The sequence below is a fragment of the Dreissena polymorpha genome, chromosome 2 (assembly GCF_020536995.1).
Source record: "Dreissena polymorpha isolate Duluth1 chromosome 2, UMN_Dpol_1.0, whole genome shotgun sequence".
NCBI lineage: Eukaryota > Metazoa > Mollusca > Bivalvia > Myida > Dreissenidae > Dreissena > Dreissena polymorpha.
In genome coordinates, this window is record NC_068356.1 from 22,907,920 (window position 1) to 22,924,564 (window position 16,645).

General features: G+C 34.4%; 1 protein-coding gene and 1 long non-coding RNA gene across 10 annotated transcripts in view; one reads left to right on the plus strand and one right to left on the minus strand.

The window, feature by feature from the left end:
* The window catches only part of LOC127866224 (uncharacterized), a 207,073-nt gene that overhangs the window by 110,362 nt on the left and 80,066 nt on the right, over positions 1–16,645 (plus strand). The window lies entirely within an intron of this gene.
* Positions 3,530–15,766, minus strand: LOC127866222 (uncharacterized). The gene is made up of 5 exons (XM_052406652.1): positions 14,612–15,766; positions 14,312–14,416; positions 13,163–13,246; positions 5,450–5,513; positions 3,530–4,538 (listed from the first exon to the last, which is right to left on the minus strand). The coding sequence occupies exons 1-5, from the start codon at positions 14,823–14,825 to the stop codon at positions 3,995–3,997; spliced, it is 1,011 nt and encodes a 336-aa protein (XP_052262612.1). The 5' UTR covers positions 14,826–15,766; the 3' UTR covers positions 3,530–3,994.

The following is a 16,645-nucleotide window of genomic DNA, read 5'->3' on the forward strand; positions in this document are numbered from 1 at the left end:
TAAATTTGATTTTGTACATACTAAAAAATGAAACATTTATAAATGCAGTCAAAATGATAAAATATGCAATTACTATTAATAATAAAGTAAGAGAAAAGCGGATTGGTACTAAAAAACGAATGGATATTACAATAATACATTCTGAATATGTAATAAACAGTTTTGTCTGAGGAAATCACCAATTTTTTTCATATCAATGTACATGTTTCTGGCATAGTTTTGTGCAACTCTAAATAATATTCTATGCAGTGAAGTAAATTTTTCATTTTAAGAGCATTAATTGGTGAAATTGGCACAGTAAAATTGATATAAAACTTCCATCTAAGTCAAATTTAGTTTTAGATTTCTCTTAGAAAATTCTAGAAAACCAGCCCAGGTACCCACACAATTTAAAAGTATTAATTATGTTTATGGGATAACCATTAAAATGTGTTCCTTTGTTAAAAAAACTTATTTTTTGTGTACTGTTGAAACACTGAAATCTAAGTATGATCTCCAATACTGGAAATTTTAATCATTAAAGTTTTTTTCACACAAAGTGAATATCATTTCAACATTTATGAGTTTCCTGATGATGCATGTAATTAATACTTGAATAATACAGAAAGAAAGCACTATAAAGCTGTTCTACTTTAAGAGATGTTAATATTTATATTATATTTAATCATTCTAGAAGCACATATATATTAACAATATTATCAGAAAAAAAAACAAATTATAGAGCTACATTTATGAGTAAAAACAGCAAATCCAGTTGCATACAGCTGTTTATTGTTATTGTAACGATTTTCAAAATACATTTAGTGTGATAATAGCATTACTTAAACAATAAATTGCAAAGATTTTAAACATCAATGTCATGTTTTTACCAAGCATTTAGTGTCTTCTTGCAATGGATAAAGAAGGACCGATATTAATACAGTTGCAATATTGTATAATATTTTCCATTTTTTACCTAAATTAGTTGAACTAGTGTAACATATATGAATGCATTAAGAAAGTCATCAAAATCAGAACTGATTAGTACCCAACATAAACATTAAGAATACACTAAAAACACCATGCTATTGACCTGGTTGCTAGAAAACCATAAACATGTGATTAGCTGAAATCTGTCAAACTTTTTATAGTTATTAAATACTCCAGTAAACATGACCTTGTCTTTCGCATTAAAATTCATCTTTTTGAGACTTTTTTCACAAAACGTGACCAGTAAACATCTGGTATTTCTTATTAAATTTAAAGTAAATTAATTTTGGATTGATCGAATGTGAAAGGTCAAGCAACTGTATTATGTTTAAGGATTGGTACATAGCATGTACTTAATGGAAAGATGTTGCCCAATTCTATCAGGGACATATACATACCTGTTTGTATAGTCCTTGTCTTTATTATATACTTTAAATTGCATGTAAAATGTATGTAATAGTGAATAAAAACCAACAAGTACTTTAAACATAGTTGTGAATAAATTATTTTATGGTTAAAATGGTTCTAATTGGCATCTCTCAGTCATTTAACCAGCCATACAATTACGACAATAACTTTTTTGGTTCCCTGAAAACAAGACACTGCTGTAGCCAAAATGATTAACCAAATATAAGCGCAAGCATGTGGAATTGTTTTGAATGTATGAGCACATTTCATTGTCCATGCCGTTCCTGTTTTTTGCAATGTCACCGTTGTTATAATAACACAAGGCACTTGCAGGTTTACCGTTGCGACCTGCTCTACCGATTTCTTGCATGTACTTTTCAAGAGTGGTAGGTAGTTGCATATGAATAACTCTTGCAATTGAAGGCGCGTTTAGACCCATACCTAAGGCAACTGTTGCAAGCACTAAACAAACTTTGGGATTGTTCTTTCTAAGCTCAGAAATAATGTGAGCTTTCATTATGTCCGTGTAGTCTTAGTGAAATTGTGCTACAATTCAATCTTCTGGTTGTGTACTGGATTCAGGACAATATTCACGTTTTCCTAGTTCATGGAAAAGTAGTTGAAAGAAATAGCATGGATATTCCAAATTATCACAGTACATTATGGTGACTAGAAACTCACTATGTTGGTATTTTAATTCAGGCAGCACTTCATGCATTATCATATCAGACTTTTCATATTTGTGAATATTTGGCATTCTTTCTTTTTTCCCCAAAAAATATATGTGTGTCGTGTTCTTGAATTGCAGACTTTTAATAAGATTTTCTATAGCATTTGGTGTTGCTGTCGCTGTAAGTGCCAAGTGAGGTATTTTGGGAAACTAACATGTCAGGTCTCCAAGTCTGTTGAACAATTTGATCTGAACCACTGTAAAAACAAGACACATTACAAATATGATGTTTTTCTGGCGTAATTCCAGCAATCAATATTTAAATTATTTTATAACACGATTTTTGAATGGACAGGAAAATGCAATCAGAAAATACAACTTTGTTCATTCTTTAAACTAGGAATGTGTCCATAGTTACTCAGAAATCTGTGAATAATAAACAGTCAGATATATTTATGAATAATCACTAGGTGTCGAATTAGCAAATTGCTTATTTTCAACACAATACATTCATAACAATTGTGGTAAAGATCGCGAAAACATCTTATTACCTGAAAAATAATGCTTTTTCCTGAGCCAGTTAGAAGAACTGCGATAGTAGCTTTCAAATCATATAGACTCTTTAGGGCTATCAATTCGTAGTCGCTAAAACTAAACTCTATCTTCAGCTTGCTCATCGCATATTCTAGATCAGACTTGAAATCCATTTTAACTCTGAAATGTAAACAATACCATGCAATAAAATGTTTGCCGTAAAAGCCAAATAATAATTTATTGTGTAATTATATATAATTCAATTGCTTGTTTTTGCATAACAAAGTAATAAGACAATTAATTGGAATAATAATAATGCGTTTACTCTCTATGTATTTCATCACTACTTTTATGCGTAGAATATCGCCTTATAACACGGGCGGATCACGCGTTGGGTGTCTAAAAGCCAAGATGGCTGGTAATTAGGTACGAGTCCACTCTTTACGGAGACTCTGGAGAGGGACATAGTGTTACGATTGGTGCCTATCGTATAATCAAAGCGTTGGAGGCACTGACTTGGCTTGCTGTTGTATAATCTTAGACGCAACTCAGTTTTCAAAATTATGTTGTAGCTTTTCATGTCGCAAGTTTGCAATGACCACAACCCATTCAAATTTATAAAGAGTATGTCTTAAAGCACAGGTTGAGATGTGTTGTTTTCCAAATCATTGATACAGCTAGTCAGTGACCAGGCTTATATTATTTAACATGCATTAAGCCCCGTTTTCCCTGAAAGCAGCCAATATGTACAGATTTCAATGATAAATTCTAGACTGGCAAATGTTGGGTCATCCTTAAAAAAATTGTTTGTTTGGCATAACCCGACCCCGGTAAATTTGGGTGGGTAGGTCCCCTGCGAAAAATTCAAGAACTGTTCTTGATCCAGTTCAAGAACTTGTTCTAGAACAGAATTTATTCTGGAACGAGTTCTTGAACATGTTCCAGAATGAGTTCTTGAACATGTTCCAGAACACATTCTAGAAAAGTTCAAGAACCAATTCCAGAACTTATAATTTTTGAACTTCGTTCAAGAACTTGTTCTAGAACAGAAATCAAAAGACCTCAGCGAGCTCAAATTTCTTAAACAATAACCAATTAGTTAGTTCTTGAATTTTTTCAGACCAGTTTTGGAACATTAAATTGAACTTCTTTGGTTCATTTTTCTTTAACTATAGCCCATATAAAAAACACTGCTTTTCTAGTGCAAATCTTAAATCACCTTTGACCCAAAATGGATGTGGCAGGTAGAATTCATATACATATGAATTTTGTCGGTTAGCATTTTCATTGAAGAGCAAATGTATTACAGTAAGTTAAAGACAGCAAGCAGGCTATTATATTACGATCCAAGTTAAAAATTATGACAGATGGACAGAATGACACACCAAATCCAATGATTTTTTATATGTTGCTTTATTCAAAAGGCTTATAGGTCAAGTCAGACTGCTCCATTTTTCTCTCTTCTAAGAACTTTCTGTAAGTTTTCAATTTTTTTTGGAAACTTTGCTTATCATATAAAGTGTATTTTAATACTAATGTTTCCAGTTCCTTAAATTTGGTGTGATCTAACTGGGGTTTCACATTGTCCATACATTTGATAGTTCGCTTCCCTGTTCGGGTGCAAGACACCAATTCTTCCCGAGTGAACTTGTATAAACATAAATTTTTGAATTTGTTCTGATTCCCAATAGCCTTGCCTACAATGGCTTCAACATCTTGTTCACAGATTGCCTGGCACGGCTTAGTTTCAAGTATCGAATCAGCCTCCTTTTTTGACACACTTCCCTGTCCCTCTTTCTTCTTTGCCAACTGCCCCGTCCTGTCCGCTTTTTCCACCACTTGTTCTGTCGTAGAGTTAGATGCTTTATCCTTATCCAACTCTGAGACCCTATCCTCGAGTTTCCCTAATTTTCTTCGAAGGCTACGAACATCTTCCTCCAGTCGTTTTATTTTATTTCTGAAACATAAATTATTATCTGCAATAAGTTTGATTTTAATGATTTTATTCCTTACTTACTCAATAATATAAGTTGCGCATGTGTTTGGTCAAAATCAGTACAAGTGCTGTCAATAAGGCTCGATGGGTCATTGTCGGCTCGGGTACTACTTACATGTACACGGAGTACTCTTAAGTATACTTACATGTACCCCGGGTATGGTAAATATACTTAAACGTACCCGGGAAATTAAACGCTGAATCGGTGGTTGTTGGCTATTTTATTGAATTAATAATATTCACATTTAAGTCCATTTTCTGTGAAATGACCTCTATATTATCGAAACTCGCACTCAAAAAGCATGTTGATGCAGTTTGTTTTTTTTAAGAGAAGTTTAAGATATTCGGTAGCGCGTTTTAAGAAATAGGATTTTGGGCAGGAATACAGCTCGGGCACAGTCTATTATCGACCGGGTATGATTAAGTATATTTACCGTACCAGGGGTACATGCAAGTATACTTAAGAGTATCCGGGGTACATGCAAGTAGTATCCGAGTCGACAATAACCAATCGAGCGTCAATAAGATATTTTTCCCAGCTTTTTTTTTTTTGGACAGACGGATGATGTTGAAGTGATCCCAGAAGGTTGCAACTACCCTGTAGAAGGAGACATAAAAAGAAAAAACAAGATTAAGTTTCTTGACATATCTTTAAAAGAAATGTTTTTGCTGCTGAATAAATGGATTTAGATCACAGGGGTGACCTAATGTGTGGGTTTCTTACCAGAACACTCAATATACTTGGTAGAAACTGGCAACTACTTGACTTGAAACAACGAGTCAGAACTGGTGCAGCTGATTTTTCTTAAACGTTTAAGCCTGAGAGTAGCTTTCAAACCAGGCATATATATTGTGATGAAATAAAACCGTACCCAGATGCATCTTTTCTGTTTGAACCAACCCTACTGCTTAAATACTGGCTGCTTCCTGGAGTCCCTGTACATATAAAGCAAACACAGTTTGTGCAAGAAGTATTTTTAAGGCTTGATAAAACACATTACCAGCAGTGAATTTATACTCTTCCCCCTCCTTGAAAAATAATGGTTATTCTATCAAACCAAGTGTTACTTAGGTTTTCCACGAGAGAACAGAGTGTGAAGGTCAAGGTCATTACAGAAAGTGAATAGAAGGGTCATTGCATGAGAAACAAGAAATATCTTTAAAAAAGATATACGGCGTTGATTGTGGTTGGAGTTTATGGAAGGTAAAGATTTAAATGAATGAGATCAAGGATAGCTAATATCTTTTTCTGTGCAGTTTTTAGCTGCATCAAACGCAGTACGGGATGTTACGCGGAGTTTTCGCGGCTTATTTTACATTATTACATATTGCTGGTCATAAACCTATAGATATAAAACAGAAAACAAATGTCAACCGGCCACACGCGAAGTCTCCGTACATATTTTAAATATGTATACGCGCGTTCTTCGAACAAACCTGTTTGAGTGGTTTATCGGGCATTGCTACGTGTATTTGATTCGATTATTAACAGTATCGAGAATCATCGCGCTCATACTTAATACATTAGTCAATATGCTGCAATAATACATTAGTAAATATGATGGAATAATTCTTGTTAATTAATTAAAAATACTATGTATCATGGTGTTGTTAACAAGAAATATCTTTTAAAAAGATATACGGCGTTGATTGTGGTCGATGTTTATGAACGATCAAAAGTTATCTCTATGAGATAAAAAGTAGCGGATGCCTTTTTTCTGTGCAGTTCTTAGCTACATCATAAGCAAATCAATTACGGGGTGTTGCGCCAGATTTCGTGGCTTATTTTGCTTTATGTGATATTATTACTCAGATATCTATATTTACAGAATAGAAAAACACAAGAAACATGAAAATAAACGATTGCATATAGGTCAGCCGGCAATACTCGAATCTTATTTAATTGCATAATTATAGTATAGTGAATTATTGTGCTCATGCTTAATAAACTGGTCTAAATGGATAAATATTTCTAATTATTTTTATCAAAATTGGTCCTTATCATGCAAATGTTAAAACCATATTAAAAATCGATGATTGACATACCACAATAATATCGCCGAATATCTTTATTTAGTATCTTTCTGATCAAAACAGACTTCAAGTGCACAAAGTTTACGAGACGGCGTTTATATAAAGATTTCTGCAACTGACCGCAAACTGACCTTGATACCTTGCGGATTGGAATGCAATGCATTACAGTCAGTACGTTATTGTCAGTAAGACCGGTGTAACACAATGATCGCAACCCCTTCTGCGAACTCCGGTGATGAACTGTATGTAAACTCTGACTTTCACAAATGGCCGGGAGTTGACCCAAAACCTCGCGGGTTGAAATGCAATGCAAGTAAGTACTAAATATGACAACATAGCTACTAGTATAAACGCTTTTGCGCTGGTAATTCTCTGAAAATAAAAGGTGAACGCACAAACTGTATTTATGTCGAAAATTGATTGTAAAACTGTTCTATCTATTGAGCCTTTTCATTAGAGATAAAATTGTTTCATGCAGTAAAACAGTGTTACAAAGACGCGGATATGTTTCCAATGTTATGGTGTTATACTCAAATCAGCCAATGGAATAAATGAAGTGTATTCATTCGTACCTAGCCGCGGGAAATTTTATTTGAGTATTATTGGACACTTACAAAGGTCAAGTCAGGGTGAAAAGCTGGCTTATTCAGCTAACGCCGAAAAATCTGAATTTATAATTAATTAATTAATAGTTTTTAAGTACAGGAATACCAAAAATAATAACAGTACAACAAACGGGAACAATTGGACGGATATAATAAAGTGTTGACAGTACGGATTAACCGTTATTTATTGTGATATTCGTTGGATAAAAATTGCTAATTTCTTTGATCGAAAGAACAAAGAGATCGAAGCCGAAATGGCTGATAAGCAAGGACAAAAGAACGATTCGTACTTCGATTGTGTTCTGAAAAGAACGCGTGAACTAGCAAAAATAAGTGCTGGAAAGGCCAACGAAACACTGGGAAATCTGGAAAGGCCCTCAGAAACAAATTCGTTTGACACTCAATTCGGGGGAAATCCCCAAGAAATTGAAATCGACTGCGCCATTTCTGAAAATCAGAATCGACTCGGCGAGGATGCGCAATGCGACTTGGCGCAGGGCGGAAACGCTAATGCATTGTGGGAGCGAATAAACAATATGGAACGTCAAAAACGAAAGTACGATAGCGATCAGACAGAACTTCTGTCAAATCTAGTGTTGACTGTTGCGAAAATGCAACAAAAATTAGACAAACATACGGGTACTGAGTCAACCCTACCATCTTTGGCTGCTCAGAGATCATCATCGCCCGAAAGGTTGGTGATCGGAGATAGTTTGTCGGACATAATGGAGGGGTCAGTCTCCGAAAATGAAGACCGCACAGATGACGCTGATTCTTTCATGGTGGAATTCAATTCATTGTACGAGGATTCCCAAGTTTTCGGGCCGCCTATTGACGAAAAAATCGCGGGATTATTTAATAAAGCCATAGATAAAGGAATGCCCGAGGACCAATTTAAAGAATTGTCGGCAAAGTACCTCGTACCCGAAAATTGTCGTCGTTTAGAGGTACCTGTAATCAATAAGGAACTATGGACTGCTCTTCGCGACAAAAGAGAGGGGGATTTGGCTCTCCAAAATATTCAAAAACAAATAAAGTTAGCCATGATCCCTACTTTAATGGGTCTTGATATATTGAAAAACAAAGGGGACCAAACAAAACTGCCTCAGCTAATAAAGGACACTTTTAAAATTCTTACGAATGGCATTTATCAATGCAATAGGAAGAGAAAATCTATTATCAAGACAGCTGTCCCTGCTAAGTACAGAAAGGTTTGTGACTTGGATATTCCTGTCACTTCAAACCTTTTTGGAGATAATATTGACTACAAAGTGGAGGAAATTGAAAAGGAGGAGAAAAGATCTCAAAAATTCACATCAACCCCTTTTTTATACCAGCGCCCTGCCCCAAGGGGCAGAGGAACTTCTCATCCATACCAGTTCAAAGCCGGCCCATCCCAGTCAAAAAACCAAGGTTATTACGGGAAAAGCAGAGGTCAGAGTTACCGGGGGAAATCCTCGACTCAGTCTTACAGGGGAAAGAGACCATATTAGATGTAAGTCCTCGTTTGTTTATAAACAATACACCAGATATGTTTCAAGGTGGAAAATTACGGCATTTTACATCAGAATGGAAAAAAGTCACATCTGACAACTGGATTCTCCAAACAATTTGTGGTTACAAATTAGAAATTACATTTAGCCCATGGCAGCCATTCAAGCCTAATCCAATACAATTCAATCAAATGGAACAAAAACAAATAGATGATGAAATTTCTAAATTTTTAGACAAAAAGATAATTGAAAAAGTTGAAACAATTGACAAACATGAGTACTATTCCAATATTTTTATGAGATCAAAGAAAGATGGAACTGTAAGAGTTATATTAAATCTTAAAAGATTCAATGACTGTGTTGAAAAGATTCATTTCAAGATGGAAACTCTGAAGTCTGCTATAGCAAACATTCAACCAGGAGACTTTTTTGGATCAATTGATTTAAAGGATGCTTATTTCAGTATACCTATAGCTGAATCTGATAGAAAATATTTGAGATTCATTTGGAATAACAAAAGATATCAATTTTGTACTTTACCTCAAGGTCTGGCTTGCAGCCCGAGGGTATTTACCAAAGTTTTAAAGCCTGTTTATTCATCACTTCGAAAGATTGGGCATTTCAACACTCCATATATTGATGATAGTTTATTAAAAGGTCAGAATTATCAAGATTGTTTGGAAAACATTCATGACACTATTAGATTAGTTGATAAATTAGGATTTACAGTTCACCCGGAAAAATCCGTTTTCATACCCACACAGAAAATAACTTTTCTGGGTTTTATTTTAGACTCGATCAATATGACAGTTCAGCTTACACCCGATCGAGCGGAAAATCTATTACAAATGTGCATCACTATGTCGAAACCATATAGTGTAACTATTCGTGAGTTTTCCCAGTTGATTGGAAAAATGGTAGCTAGTGAACCAGGGGTTCAATTCGCTGCTTTATATTACAAAGACTTGGAACATTTGAGAGACAAGAACCTGAAAAAATGTTTTGGGAATTTTAATTCAAAAATGACTATAAATGAGGATGTGAAAGAGATTCTAGACTGGTGGATTAAAAATATAGAACTCAGTTACAAACCCATCTTTTTACCAGAACCGCTTGTTATCATTCATAGTGATGCTAGTAAAAAAGGATGGGGGGGAGTAAATAATATTAATGGATCAACTATTGAAGGAGTCTGGTCTGAGGTTGACAAAGAAGAACACATTAATTACTTAGAACTTAAAGGCGCGTTAATGGTTATGAAAAAGTTACTTTGTAATGAGAGAAAAGTGCATGCAAAGATATATATGGATAATTCCGTTGCGGTGGCTTACATAAATAATTATGGGGGCAAAGTAGAGAAATTACACAATCTTGCTAAACAATTATGGTTGTGGGCTATAGATAAACACATTTGGATAAGTGCTGCTCATGTACCGGGAGGGGACAACTTTGAAGCAGACAGATTGTCCAGAAATTTGAACGATGATATGGAATGGATGTTAAAGACTGAAATATTTCATAAATTGGAAGAAACACTCGGATTTATTGAAATTGACATGTTTGCGTCTAAACTCAATAATCAAAAGTCAAAATATGTGTCTTTCCAACCAGATAAATGTGCCATTGCGATAGATGCTTTCACTATGAGTTGGAACATTTATGCAAATATGTATATGTTTCCTCCTTTCAGTGTCATAAGCAGAACTATACAAAAGGTGGTGAAAGAGCAAGTATACAGGGTGGTGTTAATAGCACCCATTTGGTCAACGCAAGTATGGTTTTCGACTCTTCTGCATCACATATCGGGCCAATCCTATATTCTCCCAATGAACTGTCTGCATCTTCCAGCACAAACAGACAAGAAACATCCAATCAGGAATCTGCGTTTAGCAGCTTTCATCTTATCGGGCAGAGTCTCAGAGATAGAGGAATTTCAGAAATTACAACAGACATCATTTTGCAGTCGTGGAGAAAATCAACTTGCCAGCAGTATGGGTCGTATCTCAAAAGATGGTTGTGTTTTTCTAGTGAGGAACAAATTGATCCGTTTAATCCACCTACCCATATAGTGTTGAAATTTTTATCAAATATGTTTGAAGATGGAAAAGGCTATAGCGCAATTAATACTGCTAAGTCAGCTATATCTTCAGTTAGTGCTCTCTTACACAATAGAGATATTGGTAGTGAAACCTTAATTAAGCGATTTATGAGGGGAGTGTTCACTAAACGACCAAATTTACCAAAATATGGGACTATTTGGGATGTAAATAAAGTTTTCAATTATATACTGTCATTGTCATCTAATGAAACATTGCCATTACTGATATTGTCTGAAAAACTGGCTATTCTTCTTATGCTGTTGAGTGGACAAAGAGGACAAACTATTCATCTATTGAAACTACAAGATGTAAAAACTGAGGGTGATACAGTTGTCCTTTACTTCTCAAGTCCATTAAAACATTCAAAACCAAATAAACATTTAGAGCCATTAGTCTTAGATAAATATTCCGTTAACGAAAAGTTATGTGTTGTAAAAACAATAAATGACTACATTTCAAGAACAAAAACTTTTCGAACTGAAAGTGATGAAAAGTTATTCATATCAACTACGCCTCCTTTTAAAGGGGTAACAAAAAGTACAATTGCACGATGGATAAAGGCTATAATGAAAAAATCCGGGATTGACACTGCTGTGTTTCAATCGCATAGCTGCAGAGCAGCTTCAACATCGGCAGCAGGAGCAAGTGGTTTACAGTTAGGAACCATCATGAAAGCGGCAGGCTGGAGTTCTGCAAAGACTTTCAAGCAATATTACAAAAGAGTTATTCCAGAGTCCTCATACAATAGGGCTATATTGCAACCCACAGGTGGTAACTAGTTGGACAGGTATCGTACACATAACCATTATTATATATATGATAGCTATCATATAATGAAATAATGGTGATATTTATTCAGATTATAATCGTAATTGATTGCGGGGTTAATACTCCTTTTTAATAATGACTGAGTGCAGCTCTAAAATCTCGTGGAAAACATAAGTAACACTTGGTTTGATAGAATTGATAAATTAATCGAGACTTGATGAAGATTGATTAAAATTCTATCAAACCAGTGTTCTTAGGGTTTACACGCCCACCCGAGCTATTAGGTTACTTAACCATGCTCGTTCCCACCCAGCACTGATCAGTCATTATTATTTCTCTAAAGAATGACCTTGACCTTCACACTCTGTTCTCTCGTGTAAACCCTAAGAACACTGGTTTGATAGAATTTTAATCAATCTTCATCAAGTCTCGATTAATTTATCAATTTCTAACTACAGTAACTGTACAGAAAATACTGCACTTCAGGGTTCGACACTAAGGCACGTCCGACAGACATTGTCTAGTAAGATCGGCGGTTGGGCTAGTAAAACTGCGGGCTAGCTTGTCTGACTGGTAGTACATAAATTAAAAAAAATATATACTGATTCATATAACTATAAATAACTGCTGTGAAAACCTTTACTTTTAATGTGTAAAATTACTCTTGTATACGTTATTTGCATTAAAACAAAACTAGTATATTTAAATAAACGCAGAGCGTTCAAATGATTCATCGCTATTTTTAGATGCAAAGGAGAGCTTCCTGCAGAAATTGCTTGTTTCAATTGGTCAAGTTGTCATGAATATTAATGATTTTCTGCAGTGTCGTAAAACTGTAGAGCATGATTTTACGACTTCTATCGAAAATAGGTATCGTCAATGTAAACATTTTTGCGTAGAAGACAAGATAATGTAATTTAAAGAATGGCTCTGTTCAAGTTCGGATTTTTGTCCGACAAATCAGTTAATAAAAAAAAATCCGACGCTAAACTGACATGAAACGTAAATATGAATAAACACGAAAACGTCCATTTTATCCTAGATGGAAAATTGAGTCAGTTCACATGGCTTGAATTTGACGAAGAAAAGCAAAAGAAGGGTTACTTTATTGTTTTACTCTATGCATACAAAAATCTGGTGTTCCTAATTAAACAGTAACATGACACAATTGTATTTGCTATGTCATTTATGGTCTAGTAGAAATCAGGTTCGGGCTAGTACATTTTAAGAGGAGCTGGTCCAACAGTCTTGCTGTAAAAAAGTTAATATTGAACCCTTCACTTAAATAAATCATGGTATATATATTGACATAGCAAAAAAAATAATACATTGAATAGCAAAGAAAACTTCACCAAATTATGGCTTGATAGCATAAAATGTATCAAGCAAGTCCACAGTAAAATCAGCCAATTTTCACAGCTAAGCTATAACAATTAATGTTATATATTATGATATTAGCTCAGATACTTTTTGAGATAAGCTTCACACTAACTTTTTAGACAGACATATGGGTAAAGGTGAATCTAAAAGTCTGACCCCCCATCAATTTTTGGGGGCACAAATATGCCAATATATTTTTAGATTACCTTCAAGCTTCAAAACTTTCCTTGCTGAGTGAGGCACGATTGGTGAACCCTCTGACCTTTCCAGATGTCTTTTCTTAGGAGTCACTGCAAAGAAGAGAACAAACATGATCAAATGTTTACAATATACAAAGCATGTGCAGCCTTCGAATTAGCCTATAAGCCCGAGTCGATTCTTGGGCCGGTCGGTCGATCCTAAATGCTTGTAAATAGCCCGACTGGTCAATAAAATATTTGAGCGTAAAACTGTAAACAAACTGAAAAACTGTAACTACTATTATATAAATTACCTGATACACATGCGTTTTTAAGAGTCTAAATTTAATTCGCTATAATTATCGGGTAAATGCCTAAAATGACGTAAGTTTTAAAGAATTGCATGAACACATGCGGCAACCATACAGATAATTTTTAAACATGATAATAATTGAATATGCATTAAAATAAAACCAAACATCGGTCAAACTGATTAACCCTTTGCATCGTGGGTAATTTGTTGTCTGCTAAAATGTAGACTGCTGAATGTCTAAAATTAGCATTTTCTTTAAAAAAAATCAAAGAATACTATCAGAATAGCAAACAGTTTGGATCCTGATGAGACGCCACATTTTGTGGCGTCTCATCTGGATCCAAACTGTTTGCAAAGGCCTTCGAAATACCGTTCCAGCGCTTAAAGGGTTAATGGAATCATTGAATGAGAACATGTGTAATAATAAAGTTACAACAAACAGCATAATTATCTGGTGCATTTTGTATATTAAAAAACATTTCAAAAGGAAACAGAATACCCTTTATTACTGTAATCACATGCATCAGTTTTTATTAATGGAAGTAGATTTTCTGATTGTTAATAACTATTTTGGTATTCCTGGCCAAAATAAGTCAACAAATTTATATTGACCTCTTTAGGCTATTGAACATGTCTTCTGGCTATTCAAAATTCCATCTGATTAGCCCTATGGGCTATTGGGCTAAAATATTAAGCGTGAAGACTGCATGTGTTTTAAAAATCATTAAAAATTAAATTGAATCAGTTTGAAATGCTTACATTTTTATATGTTTGACATATGATTATCATGTACATTTGAATTTAGGTTTCATGATGTTAAACATACTTGGAATGATAGCTGTAATAAAATATGAAAAATTTACCATCAGATGTCACAGATTTCCGTGGGGAGCGCCTCAGAGGCACTTCAGATTTTTCTGCATTGCCTTCCAGGGATTGTTTTCCTTCTTCATAAAGATCAGGATGTCCTAAAAAATCTTATTTATTTAAACATGGTTATCTCACATTTTCTTTGTTTTATTAGGAAACTTAGCGCAGCTAATTTAAACTGTTGTCAATACAGTTTAAATAATCATCAGTCAAATTGTTCAATCAATACAAATACACTTTGTAAACCATATCCAGCAATATCTAGCTATAAGCTAATAAATTTTAGTGCTTACTTATCTCTTCAAGTTCACAAAATTTGTCCGTGGGATCTGCAGTTAAAGGCAGGATTTCACTCTTTAACCATTCTGTCATTTCCTTTTTGCCTGAAATGTGATAAAAAAAATGTGGGTCGGTAGGTAGGCTTTTTTTCCTCCTTTTCACAACACTTAATTGAATATTTAACTCAATGAGAACGTTATTTTCAGGTATCAGTAGTGTGAAATGCATGACGACATAGAACTAACTTTCAGATATAGTTCTTAACAAAAAGATGATTGATCCAGATTGTCTTCATCTGTAAATTACTGTACAAATAACTATTCTTTGAAAACTAAAGACTGCATTTTGAATAAAGCATTTATTGACTAGAATGAATGCAAATGAAACAAACCATTTACAAAAATAACAGTTCTGAACGATTCAGACGCTTACCGCAGTTGCGTAAATTTTGGACATAAAATTATGATGCGGATTTTGTAGATAACAAAAATACTTTTGTCTTGATCTGTAAATTACTGTACAAATAAATATTCTTTGAAAACTAAAGACTACATTTTGAATAAAGCATTTATTGACAAGAATAAATGTAAATGAAACAAAACATTAAGTAACAAAAATAACAGTTATGAACGATTCAGACGCTTTCCGCAGTTGCGTAAATTTCGGACATAAAATTCGGATGCGGATTTGTAACAGAAAAAACTTTTGCGTCAGCGATTTTAAAACAGGGTCGGTCGGATAACATGAAACAAGACTTCTGTTTTAGGTCAAATTAACTTACCTCCCACGTTCAATATGCAGAATTTCCAAAGGCCTGGAAACCCAACGAAAACAGAAAGCCCACATATACCAGGTTTGTACTCTTCTTTTGGCAGTTTTGACTCAGTAACATACTTCAAGTTGTGTACAGATATCCTGTTTCCGTCAGTTAACCATCTCATCACCGCAAACTTCTCGTTTTCTTGCACGTTTTTCGCCATTTTTTTGTACTTTTTGTGTGGTTGCAGACGAATTGTTTCTTTGCGCCAAAATAACGATTCAGCATCAGCAAATTTCATTGGGCGGATAATATCGAACAGCCAATCATGCGAGGTCTTGTTTAGCTGTGATATAAAGTAGATAACCTAAACCCTGACTGGTTGTGTGGGAATCGATTGACCAATAGAATGGCCGTTTACGTAAATGCTTTGGCAGATATTAAAATATGGCTGCCAAAGAGGAAAACTTCCAGAAAGTTATTGCTGGCGAAATTTAAAAATACAAATGTTCATTGTGCTCGCGCCAGTTAAGCTCGAAACAGAATATATTGCATCATTTGCACAAAACACACGGCCTGTGTAAGCTATTTTTCTTTTTTCCTCTATTGAAAGAAAAACTTGTTAGGATTTTTGGTTTCTGGTCAAAGTCTCGTCCCCTAATTCTTCATCGATTTGGTCAACTCGTCCGCGAGTCAACTCATTCCCCAGTCAACTTGTCCCCTATACAGTATGGTTTTTGTTAATGTATTTCAGTAGAATCATATAGTTAAATGTGGAAAGCAGATATTTAATGCAATGAGCATTGAAATTCGAAGCCATTTTTTAGTTCAGTGTAAACTATCATGCTATTGTTTATACTTGAATAAGAACAAAAAGGACCCCTGTTTAAATATTTTTTTTTCAATATTAATTTTAATTCTTTATCCATTTATCATATTTAATGAACATTATTACTGATCACTGAAGAAAACAATCACAAATATATTATAATTTTCGATCATATGATTCCTATGAAAAGTAACTTCGAATACATTGCAATTATATTATTTTTCTGTGTTTTTGACTTGGGTGACCAGTTACCAGATTTTTTATATTTTTCGAGGACTTCTCTTCACAGTCGTCAGTAATGGTGATAGCTGGTCTATACGTAGATTTTCCGATGTGAAGTCATGTTGATTTAATTATACTAGACATACGAAGATAAATATTATGATGAAATGAAAGCAGTATTTTAGCCAAATAATATCAATGAAAGCTGAATATTTTGCCTGCCCTTGGGCATATTATACA